Source organism: Pelobates fuscus, chromosome 6 (genome assembly GCF_036172605.1).
Source record: "Pelobates fuscus isolate aPelFus1 chromosome 6, aPelFus1.pri, whole genome shotgun sequence".
Taxonomy (NCBI): domain Eukaryota; kingdom Metazoa; phylum Chordata; class Amphibia; order Anura; family Pelobatidae; genus Pelobates; species Pelobates fuscus.
In genome coordinates, this window is record NC_086322.1 from 199800665 (window position 1) to 199816653 (window position 15989).

The 15989-nt window shown below is 43.0% G+C and overlaps 1 protein-coding gene across 1 annotated transcript in view; it reads left to right on the top strand.

The window, feature by feature from the left end:
• LOC134615568 (ovochymase-2-like) overlaps nucleotides 1-15989 on the top strand; it is a 148592-nt gene that overhangs the window by 49066 nt on the left and 83537 nt on the right. The window contains exons 6-9 of the mRNA XM_063460113.1: nucleotides 6224-6359; nucleotides 7664-7864; nucleotides 13724-13942; nucleotides 14434-14574. Of these exons, the coding sequence (XP_063316183.1) occupies nucleotides 6224-6359; nucleotides 7664-7864; nucleotides 13724-13942; nucleotides 14434-14574 (697 nt within the window). The remainder of the gene's footprint in view (nucleotides 1-6223; nucleotides 6360-7663; nucleotides 7865-13723; nucleotides 13943-14433; nucleotides 14575-15989) is intronic.

Here is a 15989-nt window from a genome sequence, read left to right on the forward strand (position 1 = left end):
GCCGGACTTGACGAGAATAAGCAAGACAGAGTCTAGAACAAGCCGAGGTCAAGGGAACAGAGAGACAGCGAAACGTAGAACAAGCCGAGGACTGGTACACAGAGGACAAAACAGCGGATAAGCGAGCAAGGATAAAGAGAGAGCGGAGTCAGGAACAAAGCCAAGGTCAAGCACCAAAAAACCAACTGAACGATACAAGCACTAAAGGGAAACTGGACAGAAACCACGATAGGGCAATGAGTAAGGGAAACAGGTGAGTATAAATACCCTAAGGTTCACTTTGATTGGCCCCTGTCATATCCACGCCCCCAAAACGTGAGTGTATGGGGAATGTGGCCTGACAGGGGCCAATGGGAGACTGATTCTAATTTAGTCTCCCACTGTCCCTTTAAGAGCGCGCCCGAGACGCGCGGCGCGCTCTTAGTGTCGGGTGGGACACGTGACCGCTTCTCGCGGTCACTGCCCGCCTGACTGATCTTATTGTAGGCTGAGCCGCGCGCGGCTCGTGCAGGAGCAGGACCGCGCGCGGCGAGAAGAGAGGACCCCGGCCGGCCCCTGGAGAGGGTAAGTACCGCTACAGTACCCCCCCTGAAGACACGCCCACCGGGCGGGGAGGAGCAGGCCTGGCAGGAAAACGAGCGTGGAAAGAACGCACAAGGCGAGGAGCGTGAACAGCGTCAGCGGAAATCCAACTGCGTTCCTCAGACCCATAGCCCTTCCAATGTACCAGATATTGGAGGCGACCCCGAAGCAAACGAGAGTCAATTACAGCCGCCACTTCAAACTCCTCATGGCCCTCCACAGAAACCGGAGGAGGAGGAGGGACATGCCGAGTATAACGGTTGCACAGGAGGGGTTTTAACAAGGAGGTATGAAACACGTTAGGAATGCGTAAATTTTTAGGAAGATCCAATGCATACGAGACAGGATTAACCACATGCAAGATACGAAAAGGACCAATAAAACGAGGGGCCAACTTCATAGAAGGCACGCGAAGACGAATATTGCGAGTAGAAAGCCAAACCCGGTCTCCCACAGCATAGGAAGGAGCCGCCCTGCGATGCTTGTCTGCCTGAACCTTCTGGCGAGCAGCTGAGGCCACCAAAGAACACTGAACCTGCTCCCAAGTATTACGTAGACTAGCCAAATGTTCGTCCAGAGCTGGCATGCCCTGTAAGGAGAATGCAGCTGGAAGAACCACGGGATGCCGGCCATAAACAACGTAAAAAGGGCTGTTAGCGGAGGATTCATGAGCAGCATTATTACGAGCAAACTCAGCCCAAGGAAGAAGGTCAGCCCAATTGTTCTGATGGTGGGACACGAAACAACGAAGATACTGCTCTAGAGATTGGTTGGCACGTTCAGCAGCTCCATTAGACTGGGGGTGGTAGGCTGAAGAAAACGAGAGGGAGATACCCATCTCTGTACAAAACGATCTCCAGAATCTGGAGATAAACTGGCTACCCCTATCGGACACGATCGAAGTGGGAATACCATGCAACCGAAACACCTCCCTGGCAAAGATAGAGGCAAGTTCCCTGGATGATGGCAATTTGACAAGAGACACAAAATGAGCCATCTTAGAAAAACGATCCACAATCATCAGGATGACAGTTTTACCATTAGAGGGAGGTAATTCAACAATGAAATCCATGGATATATTGGACCACGGTCTCTCGGGTATGGGCAACGGATGTAACAACCCACAAGGAACTCTGTGGGAGGACTTCATACTGGCACAAGTGCTACAGGCATTAACGTAATCGGTGACGTCCTTGCGCAAGGAAGCCCACCAGAAATATCTAGAAACTGCTGAAAATGTCTTAGAAATACCAGGGTGTCCGGCAGTTCTAGTGTCATGATATAATGACAAGATGTCTCGTCTCTCCGGTATATCAACGAATAGCTTATCAGCAGGCCTCTCCCCAGGAGCCAAGTATTGTTTAGCCTGAATAGCTTGTAAGAGAGAAGACGAAATGGAAAGAACAGTAGTCGCTATTATTCTGTCAGGCGGAATGACAGGGGTAACATCGACCTCGAGTTTGTCAGTAGTCTCGAATTGTCTGGACAGAGCGTCAGCTTTAGTATTACGATCACCCGGTCTGTATGTGATTATGTAATTAAAACGAGACAAAAACAGAGACCACCTGGCCTGCCTAGAAGACAATCTTTTAGCTTCACTAAGGTAAGAGAGGTTTTTGTGATCCGTTAAAATGAGGATGGGATCCCTAGTACCCTCTAGCAGATGTCTCCATTCCTTGAGCGCCAAAATGATAGCAAGGAGTTCACGATTGCCTACATCATAATTCCTCTCTGCTTTGGACATCTGTCTGGAAAAGAAGCCACAAGGGTGTAACGGCTTTTCAGGTGAATCTCTTTGAGACAAGATAGCACCTACCCCTATCTCAGAAGCATCAACTTCAAGAATAAAGGGCAGTGAAGGGACAGGATGCTGTAAAACAGGAGCAGAGGCAAATGTAGCCTTCAAGAATTCAAAGGCCTCGAGTGCTTCTGGTTTCCAGACATGAGTATTACCATCCTTCTTGGTCATTCTGGTTATAGGCGCAACAATGGCAGAAAACCCTTTAATAAAACGCCTATAATAATTAGAGAACCCCAGAAAACGCTGAATGGCTTTCAACCCCTGGGGTAGAGGCCATTCCATAATGGCAGACAGTTTCTTGGGATCCATACGAAAACCCTTGGCCGAGATTATATAACCCAAGAATTGGACTTCAGATTGATCAAATGAACATTTTTCGAGTTTGCAATAGAGACCGTTAACCAGAAGAGTTCTCAACACTAATTTAACATGCATGTGATGAGTCTGTAAATCAGTGGAATAAATCAATATGTCGTCCAAGTATACTATAACGAATGTATGTATAAATTGACGTAGGACATCATTAATAAATTCCTGAAAAACTGCTGGGGCGTTACAAAGACCAAAGGGCATCACAGTGTACTCGTAGTGGCCACTCCTGGTATTGAAAGCGGTCTTCCACTCGTGATCCTTTTTGATACGTATGAGATTGTAAGCACCCCTAAGGTCCAATTTAGTAAAAACTGTGGCCTGTTTAAGCCTATCAAATAGTTCTGTGATCAAAGGTATGGGGTACGCATTTTTGACGGTGATTTTATTTAGGCCCCTATAGTCAATACAAGGCCTTAATTCGCCATCCTTCTTAGATACAAAGAAGAAACCCGCCCCTGCCGGGGAAGAGGATCTTCTTATAAATCCCTTCTCTAGAGATTCCTTAATATATTCCTCCATAACCAGATTCTCCTGAGGAGATAAAGGATATATTCTCCCTTTGGGAGGCATCGTGCCAGGTAATAAATTAATTGCACAATCGTAAGGCCTGTGAGGTGGCAATCTTTCAGCCTCCCTTTTATCAAAAACAGACTTAAGAGACAGGTACTGAGAGGGTATGACCGTAGGCACGGGAGGAATATTAGTAGAATTCAAAGGGGTGACTTTAACAATACAAGACTCTTGGCAAGAATCACTCCAAGAAACTATTTGTCCTGACTCCCAATCAATGGTGGGATTATGAGTACGTAACCAAGGATACCCTAACACGAGGTGAGAGGAAGGAGAAGTAATGATCTGAAACCGAATGGTCTCAGAGTGTAACACCCCTGTAGACATATGTAGTGGAACAGTTTCATGTGTGATAACTGGAGAGCATAATGGTCTACCATCTATGGCCTCAACGGCCAAGGGTGTCTCCTTCTCTCTGGTGGGTATGTTATTCTCCTTGACAAAACTGGAATCAATAAAGTTTTCGGCCGCTCCGGAATCAACCAGGGCTAGTATATTCCCTGCTATGCAGTTACTATCAAGGTGCAGGGAAACAGGAAGAAGTAATTTATTAAGAGGCAAATGTGAGGACTGTGATGTCACACCCAAGGCCAGTCCTCTATACGGTCTTAGGTGCGATAGTTTCCCGGACGCACGGGACATTCTTGTCTCATATGACCCCTCCTACCACAATAAAGACAAAGTCCCTCCTTTCTCCTATAAAGCTTTTCAGCGTCAGTAAGTTTAGCAACCCCTAACTGCATAGGTTCCTCCTCAGAACCTTTAGATCCCTCGGGAGTCTCAGCTCTAGGGGAGTTAAAGGGAACAAAATGTCTATTTCTGGACCTGGTATATAACCTGTCACGGATCCTGTTATCTATATCGATAAGATAGTCAATCAGGTCCTCCAGGGGTACAGGGAGGTCCTTAGCTGCTACCTCATCCAAGATAGTTTCAGACAGACCTTCCATAAATGCAGTAGTAAGGCCATTATTAGTCCAATCTACCTGTGAGGCAAGGGTCCGGAACTGAATAGCATAATCGGCTACAGATTTAGATCCTTGCTTTATTCTCATTAATGCCCTGGCGGCATTTTTTGACCTTTTAGTCGTGTCAAATGTTCTACGGAACGCTGTGAGGAAGCTATTGAAGTCGTGTACCATAGGCCCATTAGCCTCCCAAATAGGATTTGCCCATTCTAGTGCCTTATCCGTAAGCTGGTGCATAAGAAAACCCACCTTAGATCTATCAGTGGGAAATGAACGTGGGTACATTTCAAAGTGGAATTCCACTTGATTAAGGAATCCCCTACATGTCTTAGCGTCCCCTCCATACCTAGGTGGCGGGGTTAGATGTGCAGAAGCATTAGGCATATTAGCTGTGTCCGGTATAGGGTTTACAGGAGGCGTAGGTACAGGTACCGGAGCTGATCTGGATAACAGTGTCTGGATGGCTTGAGCCATTTGATCCATACGGTGATCCTGTTCTGCGAATCTAGCCTCATGAGTGGCCATCTGTTGACCTAAACCTGCGGGGTCCATGGCCCTATCGTAATGTCACGGTAATATATCCCAACACGCAGGAATAGTACAGATAGTCAGGAGACAAGAAACCAGGGTTCGTCTTACCGGACCTTAGAATGGCCGGACTTGACGAGAATAAGCAAGACAGAGTCTAGAACAAGCCGAGGTCAAGGGAACAGAGAGACAGCGAAACGTAGAACAAGCCGAGGACTGGTACACAGAGGACAAAACAGCGGATAAGCGAGCAAGGATAAAGAGAGAGCGGAGTCAGGAACAAAGCCAAGGTCAAGCACCAAAAAACCAACTGAACGATACAAGCACTAAAGGGAAACTGGACAGAAACCACGATAGGGCAATGAGTAAGGGAAACAGGTGAGTATAAATACCCTAAGGTTCACTTTGATTGGCCCCTGTCATATCCACGCCCCCAAAACGTGAGTGTATGGGGAATGTGGCCTGACAGGGGCCAATGGGAGACTGATTCTAATTTAGTCTCCCACTGTCCCTTTAAGAGCGTGCCCGAGACGCGCGGCGCGCTCTTAGTGTCGGGCGGGACACGTGACCGCTTCTCGCGGTCACTGCCCGCCTGACTGATCTTATTGTAGGCTGAGCCGCGCGCGGCTCGTGCAGGAGCAGGACCGCGCGCGGCGAGAAGAGAGGACCCCGGCCGGCCCCTGGAGAGGGTAAGTACCGCTACATCAGGCTACTTAAAATCACTACGTTAGCAAATAAATATGTGGATTTAGTGACACCAATTGGCCATAGTGTGTTAAGCCCACCACTTTGCCAAAGTACCCCAATATTGGTCAGTCCTACACTAGTTTTAACATGGAAGATAATCATGCTAGCTGCAATACTAACTGTTTAAACAGCTTACAGAAACTCTCCTCATATTTATGCTTTCTTGTGATCATTTGGAAACCGGGCACCTGGAGTGTTGGGGTCAGGGTGATCAACGCAAAAGGAATTTAGTCTGGATTCCAAATATACAAAGAAAAATGGGAATTGGGGGTACACATAGAACATGGATTTTTTTAGAAGTGGTGCTGCTGTAAAGACCAAAATATATGTAAAATTCAGATAATGGAAGAGCACATATCTATTCGGATGAAATGTAGGGGTCCTAAAAAAAGTAAATTTTTCTGAAAAATGGTTTGGTTGGGCCAAATTTTCTCTCACTGGACTGAACTGGATTGTGGTGTCACTTTCTAGAATTTTCATATATATTTAAAATGAAAACAGAGCATCTGATGAAAAAAAGGTTAACACAAGTCATCATAGGTGATTATAATTTTATATTTAACGCTGTAATTTCCAAGTAAGTGACAGTCCTGTTTTAAACTGGTGAAGAATATGGCATTCTGGAGCTTTTTTTCTTTCTGTCTTTTGTGAACAGTGGAGATTGTCTGTTGGCTCAAACCAAAGAATTATGCTGACCTTTACATCATTTGACCTTGAACCTGAAGGTCCAGCTGGCTGCAAGGATGTTGTTGAAGTTTATGATGGAGACATCAAAGGATCACAGAAAATTGGTAAGTTTTTTCTATTCAGTGAATAGACTGATTGTGTAAATCATTGTAAGAGGAGTTTATACAGTGTTCTAACAGAGGCCCAGGATGCAGGTCTTGCTTCACCATTGTTGTGATGATGACATTGATATTAGATGGTAGCTGTTGTCAATGACTGTGACACTTGAAAAACATATGAGTGAAAATAACTATTTCAGGTGATAAATTGTGTTCTATGCTATAGAGATAACTAGTTATTAAAAATTCTTAAAAGGATTCTCTAGTGCCAGGAAAACAAACCCATTTTGGGTTTGTTCAGGCTCCTCCCATGCTACTCTCACGCTGACATCCGGCGGCGGTGGGAGATTAAATGTGCATTTGCGGCAATGGCCGCGTGCACGCATTAGATCTCCCCATAGGAAAGCATTATTCAATGCTTTCCTACGGGGATTCAGGCAACAAAGGAGGTCCTCATGCATAGCGTGAGGACGTCCAGCGTCGTTTAGGCGACCAAAAGTCATCTAAGAACCTGGAAGTCCCTCTAGAGGCTGTCTCAGACAGCCACTAGAGGAGGACTTAGCCCTGCAAGGTAATTATTGCAGTTTATATAATTACCTTGCAGGGTTTAGGGTGATGGGAGTTGGCACAGACCACCTCAATGGACTGAAGTGGTCTGGGTGCCTACAGTGTCCCTTTAAGTTATTCATATAAGCAAAGGAAATGTAGTTAATGGCAAAAGTAAAAAATAAAATCCATTTTCATGTGCTTTCTTGAAACTAAGCAATTACCTTAATATAGTTTGTGCATTTGATGTGTTAAAGGAACATTCCAGGCATCATAACCACTCAAGGTGGCCAGGTGATCAGGGCATACCCCTGTAGCTTTAGTAGTTATTGTGCTTGGGGTGTTCAGTAAAAATAATGAATAATACCACTTTACATACATTGGAGCACTTTTCAGATATCTGAACTTCATTACAAAAAAAAAAGTTTTACTACCAGTGCATTAGATTGAGGTTTATTTACTGAATCCAAAATAGTGGAGAATTGGCAGGGATTTGCAATTTTTTGATCAAAAATAAACATGCTGAAAAATAAAATGAACTGAAACATTTTTTTCTAATGACTGGCAAGTTTAATTCTAATTCCCTAGTAGCAGCAGCTTTTTATTGAAATGATAATTATCAAGAAAACTTTAGCAATAATAGGTCAACATTGCAATGGGTTGGCAAATGCCTTATCACAGAATGCTAAATAAAGCCTTCAAATGTGGGACCATGAACATGTGTAGTGTTAATTGATTAAAAATAAATACTGTTGTATTTGCAGGACACTTCTGTGGAAATAAAATTCCATCACCTGTGTATTCCACTGGAAATATATTAATGGTTCGGTTCAGGTCAGACAGCGAAGGCACTGGAATGGGTTTTCATGCCAAATACAGCGCATTTACCGGACAAGTTACTCCGACAACCACACCAACAACTACTCGAATAACAACACCAACAACCCAAACTCCTCCTTACATTGGTTTGTAGAATGTTTTCAACATTATTATCTATTAGTAATACTTGAAATTGGTTTTGGGCTGCCGAATGAGTTTAATAGCTGTGTTTATTATCAGTAGTATTTATGTCACCGCCATTTTAAACCATATAACTCTTTCACATTTTTAAGATATATTTCTTAGTTTAATAAGAACGTGCACATGATAATTGAATTAATTGTGTTGATAAATATTTCTTACAAAATCATACTAGTTGTTAAAAATTACATTAATTCCTTTTAGCAAGGAAAATGGTGTTAAAGTACTTTCTGCTCTCACATGGGGCTTTCCCTCTGTAAGCACACTGTGTAGACGGCTTTTAATCAATCTTTCACAGGTTTCACATAAATATACACTGATCAGCCACAACATTAAAACCGCCTGCCGAATATTGTATAGGTCCCCCTTGTACTGCCAAAATACCTTGTGCGTCAAGGCATGGACTCCACAAGACCTCTGAACGTGTCCTGTGGTATCTGGCACCAAGACCTCAGCAGCAGATCCTTTAAATCATGCAAGTTGTTAGGTGAGGTCTCCATGGATCGAATTTGTTGTTCTAGCAAAGAGGTCAGTGCATGGTACACGAGGTGCCTTTGCATGGGACTCAAGGCTACTAGAGCCAAAAAGGCCCTGGCCTATCAGGAGTTCCAGTGGGACTTGAATCAAACTGCATTGCAGCACTTAGAGGAAGTTATCTCAGAAAACGTCCTCCCAGCACTTGTGAACGGGAATCTGCACTGGAGTAGAGCAGCCCACAGCAGCTGTCTCAGCTTCTTCCCTTGACCTGTATCTGGCCAGCAAAATCCCCACTGGAGCCCAGGAAAGCTACCCACACTGCTAGATATACAAAGAGCTGCAGAAGAAGCCTCACTCCCCATTTCAAACATATAATACAAACAGCCGAAACACAGTTCCCACAAACAAAACACCACTGACAATACCACAAACAGCCCCACATGTACACACACAACTAATCACACAATGTGATATATCATCCACACAATTATACAAGAAGTCCCCATACATAACCCACATTCATAAGTATCATACGCATTATCACAAACTATCCATATACAATATAACAGCCCACATGCACACACATTGAACATTACAAAGCAACTGCAGTAACCATAAATAAAACAAGCAGAATACGAAAAACATATACACCTCAGTTTTAAAACAATAAAACAGTCAAGCCTAGGGATCTTGCTTAGGCTCAGTACTACTATAAGGTTTCCTATCCCTGTTCTAGCACATCCCACAAATGCTCAATCAGATTGAGATTGGGGGGATATGGAGGCCAAGGCAACATCTTATACTCTTTATCATGTTCCTCAAACAATTCCTCAACCATTTTTACATTGTGGCGGAGTGTGTTATGTTGCTGAAAGAGGCCACTGCCATCAGGGAACACCATAGCCATGAAGGGATGTACATGGTCCACAACAATCTCTACGTAGTTGGAATATGCCAAAGTAACATCCACATGAATGCCAGGACCCAAGGTTTCCCAGCAAACGTTTCCAAGAGCAAAACACCACCAGCCTGCCTTCTTGCCATAGTGCATCCTGCTGACATCACTTCCCCAGGTAAACAACGCACACACACCAGCCTTCCAGCTGATCTAAAAGAGAACATGATTAATCAGACCAGACAACCTTCTTCCATTGCTCCATGGTCTGGTTCTCATACTCATATCGCCATTGAAGGTGCTTTCAGCGGTGGACAGGGGTCTTCATGGGGACTCTGACCATATGCAGCAAACTGTGATACACTGTGTTTTCTGACACCTTTCTATCATGGCAGCATTAAGTTTTTTGGCAATTTGAGCTATAGTAGATCTTCTGTGTGATCGGACCAGATGGGCTAACCTTTGCATTCCACGTGCATCAATGACATTTAGGCCCCTATCACCCTGACACCGGTTCACCATGGTCCTTCCTGGCACCATGTTTGGTAGGTACTAACCACTGCATACTGGAAACACCCCACGACACTTGCCATTTTGAAAGTGCTCTGACCCATTCCCATAGTCATCACTATATGGCTCTTGTCAAAGATCTTCTCGCTTGCCCATTTTTACTGCTTCCTGCATTAGAGTACTTACTGTTCACTTGCTGCCTATTATATCTCACCCCTTGAAGCATGCCATTGTAACTATATAACCAATGTTATTCACTACACCTGTCAGTGGTTTTAATGTTGTGACTGATCAGTGTATATTGTTTTAGGAAGCTGAAAACTGCCTATTTATATTCTCAGTTGTGTTACGAAGCTAGCAGTGCTAAATAAGTGGAGCTCAGTAACAGAGCACAGTAGGTGGAGTTTGTGGTTTATTATCACTTGATATGACGAGCTCCTTGGTGATTACTGCTGATGTGTATGTCCATAATATAGAAGTAAGCCAAGGAGAAGGGAAACAGAAACTCCCTGCAAAACAGAAAACTATAAAATTCTATAACTGCAAGATTATTAATTGCAGATAAGATACTTTATGTATTTAGAGGACTTAATTGATACCTTTACAAAGGTCCTTATAACGTCTTTAGTTTAAAATGAAGCCACGGTAGGAAGCTATTATTCTATTAAGGTTTATGTAACGTTTTTAAAGAAAAATCTTATCTGTAGAGAAATCATGTTTGTTATTATTATTATTATTATTATTGCCATTTATATAGCGCCAACAGATTCCGTAGCGCTTTACAATATTATGAGAGGGGATTTAATTATAAATAGGACAATTACAAATAAACTTACAGGAACAATAGGTTGAAGAGGACCCTGCTCAATCGAGCTTACATTCTATAGGAGGTGGAGTGTAAAACACATTAGGACAGGAATTTGCAATCAAATAAGGTGGGCTGCCCTTTAGGAGAGGGCAAGAGACAGGTATGTGAGGTAGGGGTTAGTCTTGGAGGCCATAAGCTTTCCTAAAGATATGGGTTTTAAGGCACTTCTTAAAAGATGCAAGACTAGGGGAGAGTCTGATGGCAGTAGGCAGGCTATTCCATAGGAAGGGAGCCGCCCGCGAGAAGTCCTGCAAGCGCGAGTTGGCCGTACGAGTGCGGACAACGGACAGGTGGTGGTCACGGGCAGAGTGGAGAGACCGAGAAGGGACATACCTATGGATCTGTGAGGAGATATAAGAGGGGCTAGAGTTGTTCAGTGCTTTATAGGTGTGAGTTAGTACCTTGAATTGACTCCTATAGCATACAGGAAGCCAATGTAAGGCTTCAGAAACGTTTCTCCAGATACTTAATTACATTTCTGGATTTTCAACAAACAGAATACGTTTGAATAGTGCTAACTCATTAATAATATGAATAGCTTTTGCTATTTTCTTAAGCACATACAAGCCTTTGGCTCTGCTGTCTATCCAATATGATTAATGTAAAGTATGTTAGAAACAAAATGAAGTCATTAAAATGTGTTTCCGCGTGTCCTCGAGGCCAGTTTACTATTTCTCTTTAGTGATGACACAGGAATTCTGAATGCAGCATTTCCGAGAGCTATGGCTGTCATAGAAAGGTCACTTCATGGTACCTACATCCATTTCATGTTTTGCGAAATCTGTTAGGAGCTATAGTATTAGAGACATGGATGTTTGGTTGCTAGTGCTCCAAAAGGTCTAAGTGATGACGGGAGCCCATGGTGCAACTAGTAACTTCAAAATAACTCAACAATTAGGGTTGCCCTATCTATAATGTAGGTGAAGTATGTGTTATAGAACTAAGTTGATTACTAAAGTTTGCTCTTGTTTCGATTAATAAGATCAGTTAAAAAATAAACATATTACAAATGAAGGCAGCATTCCCCATTACGTAGAGTAGGCACCTGCCTAGAGGTGCATGACCTGTATGGAGTGCCTGTTTTCAACTCTGATAATGTTCCTTTTTGGAGCTTAAGTTGACAATTGGGAGAGAGATAAGCACCAGGAGTTTTTACCAGTGTTTTCTGCAGTCCAGTTAGCCTTCTATCCTTAATAGCCAAGTTGCAGTAATAGTTATAGAGGATGGAAAACACAATGCTGTCCCAGCTCCTTTGTGGGGCTGGACAGGAAGAGGAAGGTATCACTTCCTATCTGCCCAAGAACATCATCTCAGACATGAAATACTTTGCACTGAGTGATGCACATTGTATAACAGATCCAGCATTTCTACTATCAACCATACAAGACTGACTGGACTACAGAGCAAACTCCACATAGCCTAAACACTTATTTTCCCAATCCCAAAATGTAACCTCTTTAAAAACCTAAACAAACCCTTGCAAAATCTGCAGATCTCTTGTCTTGCTATCAGGAACCTCCCTCTTTATACTGACAATCTTTTTTATGTTGCTTATTTCCAATAGAAATCGCCACTTTCATAAACGGCAGGTTAGCACGAGATGCTCCTGCAAGCTGAAGTGCTTTATGTGTATGGAGTATCTTTAATCCTAGGTTTAACTTTTAATAACTAAACATCCCATGAACACAATACTAAATTTAACACAGCTCTAATCCTGTAATTTAATCCTAAATGCCCCCTGGGCCGGAATAGCAAATGGAACCCTTCTCCAACCCTAAACTCAATAAGCCCAACCCCACCAATATAACAACTAGAACCCTCTTCACCCGTTTCATATATTTACACTAAACGTCTTATGTAAGCTATCTCTGATGTTAACCCATGTCTAAACTTAACCTCCCCCCTTTAGCCTAACCACTTTGATCATGCATGCATTTACACAGCTACCTGCACTCACTATACTCAGGACAAGTATGCACAAACACACACAGCAGTCAAATATGAAGATCTCATCTCAGAATTCTCACTTCAGTTTATGGCCATGTTCAGGATATTATCTCCAGGCTGGTATCTGTCACACTCAGAAATCATGTTTAGTCATTCAATACTGCAGGCACATGATGCTTTTTTTTTTTTGCAATGCTAAACTAATTAGCTTCAAGCAGGATCCAGAGGCAGATAAAGCAGACAAGGGCAAGGCTTTAGACACAGGTGAGTTTCAAGAGCAACAGGTTGTATAGATGCAAGCAGCACCAAATAGAAAATGCAGCATTAGATTTGGTAACCTCCAAAGCAACAATGTAACAAAATGGTCTGACTGCAATGGACAATAAACACCTCTACCATCTGAACCAAACAGGAGAAGGCAAACTAGAATAAAATACAGAAAAACATAAATAAAAAACATAAAAGGTCTGAGATAGACATTGATTTATTATTTAATCTTTGCCTCATCTGGAAATCAAAACCCCATCTCCATTATTGAATATTTAGGAAAAGAACAAGAATAAACTCTATAACCACCCAATGACGTGTTAGTTTGCTTTTTAAAAATGGAAAAAGTTTTATACACATCTGGCTGAAGGTGGGCATGGACATTTGATGTCAAAACATGATGTGTTTTATATTCATTTGGTTAGATGATAAGCTAGTCACAACTGAGATGTGCTAATTCATCTCCATAAATTCTGATAGTCATATAATAGATGTTCAGGTATTAGGAGAGTTATTTTTTTAAGGAGGATTAGGACCTTAGGGGTAAAAAAAGATTGCGATCAACAGCAAGATTCTACTACTGTAATTAGTTTTTACACATTTTACAGCACAAATATGTCAACCAATGTTTATGCATTTTACAGATAATTTAATTGATTCCTTCATTGTAGTTGATTTTCTAATTCAGTTTCTAGATAACATCAGTGAATTAGTTCATATAGTTCATATAATTAAAATTGACATTGGCAAGATATGCACCACCTCCGACAACTCTTCTAGGTCGCCCTATCCATATGAAATAATTCATAAAGTCATAATATTATTTTGTCTTCTTTATAGATTCTGGTTGTGACAGCAACACTTTGCAAAATGGACGCAAAGGTATCCTGCATTCTAAGAATTATCCAGACAGCTATCCGCCAAACCTTATCTGCACTTGGAACATCACTGTCCAGCAAGGCTTTCTTATCAAATTGACTTTCACAGAACTTGCTATGGATGGAGATATGGGAACGTGCAATGACAAGTTGGATGTATCTGACAGCGCAGACGTCATCGGTAGATATTGATTGCTGCAACTACTATGTATTTACAGGGGTGCAGGTGGTGTTTATGGTTATATTTAGTTAGATTTCAGAAAAAAGAGGCAATAAAGTAGGTTGAGTAAGATTTTTGCACAATAAAAACATATAATGTAGGTTGAAGGCCAAGATTGTATGGAGAATTTTGACTACAGCTGGAAAGCCATATTACCTCTAGATTTACACCTTTAACCCCTTAAGGACCAAACTTCTGGAATAAAAGGGAATCATGACATGTCACACACGTCATGTGTCCTTAAGGGGTTAAGGTGTTAGTTTAGCAACAGGAAAATGTTTGCATGCAAAACAATAGAAAATAAAAAAATACTCCTACAGCTGCAGTTAATTAATAATCCCACATTCATTTAATATCAACATAGCTCTGACACAACAATGGCTACCATTGTAAACTAAGTTGTTCTTCAAGTCACAACATAATGTCAAACTCTTTACATTGCCTTTTTTAAGGGAGCTATTGTGGCAATTTGAAACCTCCAGTGATCATCAGTTCAAGCAATCAACTTTTCTTGCATTTCTCCACCGATGGAACTAGAACGGACATGGGATTTGAAGTTCAGTGGGAGCAGGTGTACCCCGAGGACATTGAAGGTACAGTTAAAAGGGCGCGTTTCATTTTTTTAATTTCTAAAACATTTAAAAAGTTGTTGTCCCCAAAGGGACAGGAATGGTTTTGATTACTCTTGATATCCCACATTCAAATTCATAATAACACATCAGAGACGATCTAATGAATCCCTTATGTTTCTGTACCTTCATTTCAATTCTGTGTATTAAAGCAATATTTAGTGTATTAAAACATATCAAAAAGGAGTTTGTGTGGCAAATGGAAAGACATTCCCACTGTGGCCATAAAGTCAAAAGTAACGAAAGTGGTGCACCAGGATCCCGAGTGTATAATTATTTTAAAATGGGTAGATATCTGCTGCTTATAAAATAGGTCCCAGCTGAGATAAATGATTTACAATTTACCTTGACGGTAGAAAGCTAAAATTCTTAGGGAAATGTACTCCACAACTCATATAACAAACTATGGTATGGATTGAATCTAGCAAATTCTACTAAATTATTTGAGGAACTATTCACTGTAATACTGATTGAGAAATATATTGTGTGGGAAGTAATAAATGATTTAGGTTTTCTGAGAAACAACTATATTATTATTAAAGATTTTTCGGATGCATTTAAAATCAGGGGCGGGCTGGGCCGGGGGGCAGGGAGGCAATTGCCCCCCAGGCCGCCCGAAATTCTTTTAGGACCGGCCGCAGCGGGCCGGCCCTTTAAATGCTGCAGCCGCCGAGCGCTCTGTAAAGAGCGCTCAGACGGCTGCAGCTGCTTTTCCCTCCCTCCCCTCCCCTGTAGGTGGCCGAGCTGCACTCCGGTCCGCGGTCCCGGCCGGAGTGATGGGAAGGTGCACACTGAGTGTGCACTTCCTGTCAGTCCGGCCGGGTACAGGAAACAGAAACTCCTGTTCCGCGCGGAACAGGAGTTTCTGTTTCCTGTACCCGGCCGGACTGACAGGAAGGTGCACACTGAGCACCTTCCTATCACTCCGGCCGGGACCGCGGACCGGAGTGCAGCTCGGCCACCTACAGGGGAGGGGGTAAGAAGAAGGGGGGGGGAAGAGTAAAAAGAGGGGAGGGGGGAGAGTAAAAAGAGGGGAGGGGGGAGAGTAAAAAGAGGGGAGGGGGGGAGAGTAAAAAGAGGGGAGGGGGGGAGAGTAAAAAGAGGGGAGGGGGGGGGAGTAAAAAGAGGGGACGGGGGGGGAGTAAAAAGAGGGGAGGGAGGGGGGGGAGAGTAAGAAGAGGGGAGGGGGGAGAGTAAGAAGAGGGGAGGGGGGGAGAGTAAGAAGAGGGGAGGGAGGGGGGGAGAGTAAGAAGAGGGGAGGGAGGGGGGGGAGAGTAAGAAGAGGGGAGGGAGGGGGGGGAGAGTAAGAAGAGGGGAGGGAGGGGGGGGGAGAGTAAGAAGAGGGGAGGGAGGGGGGGGGAGAGTAAGAAGAGGGGAGG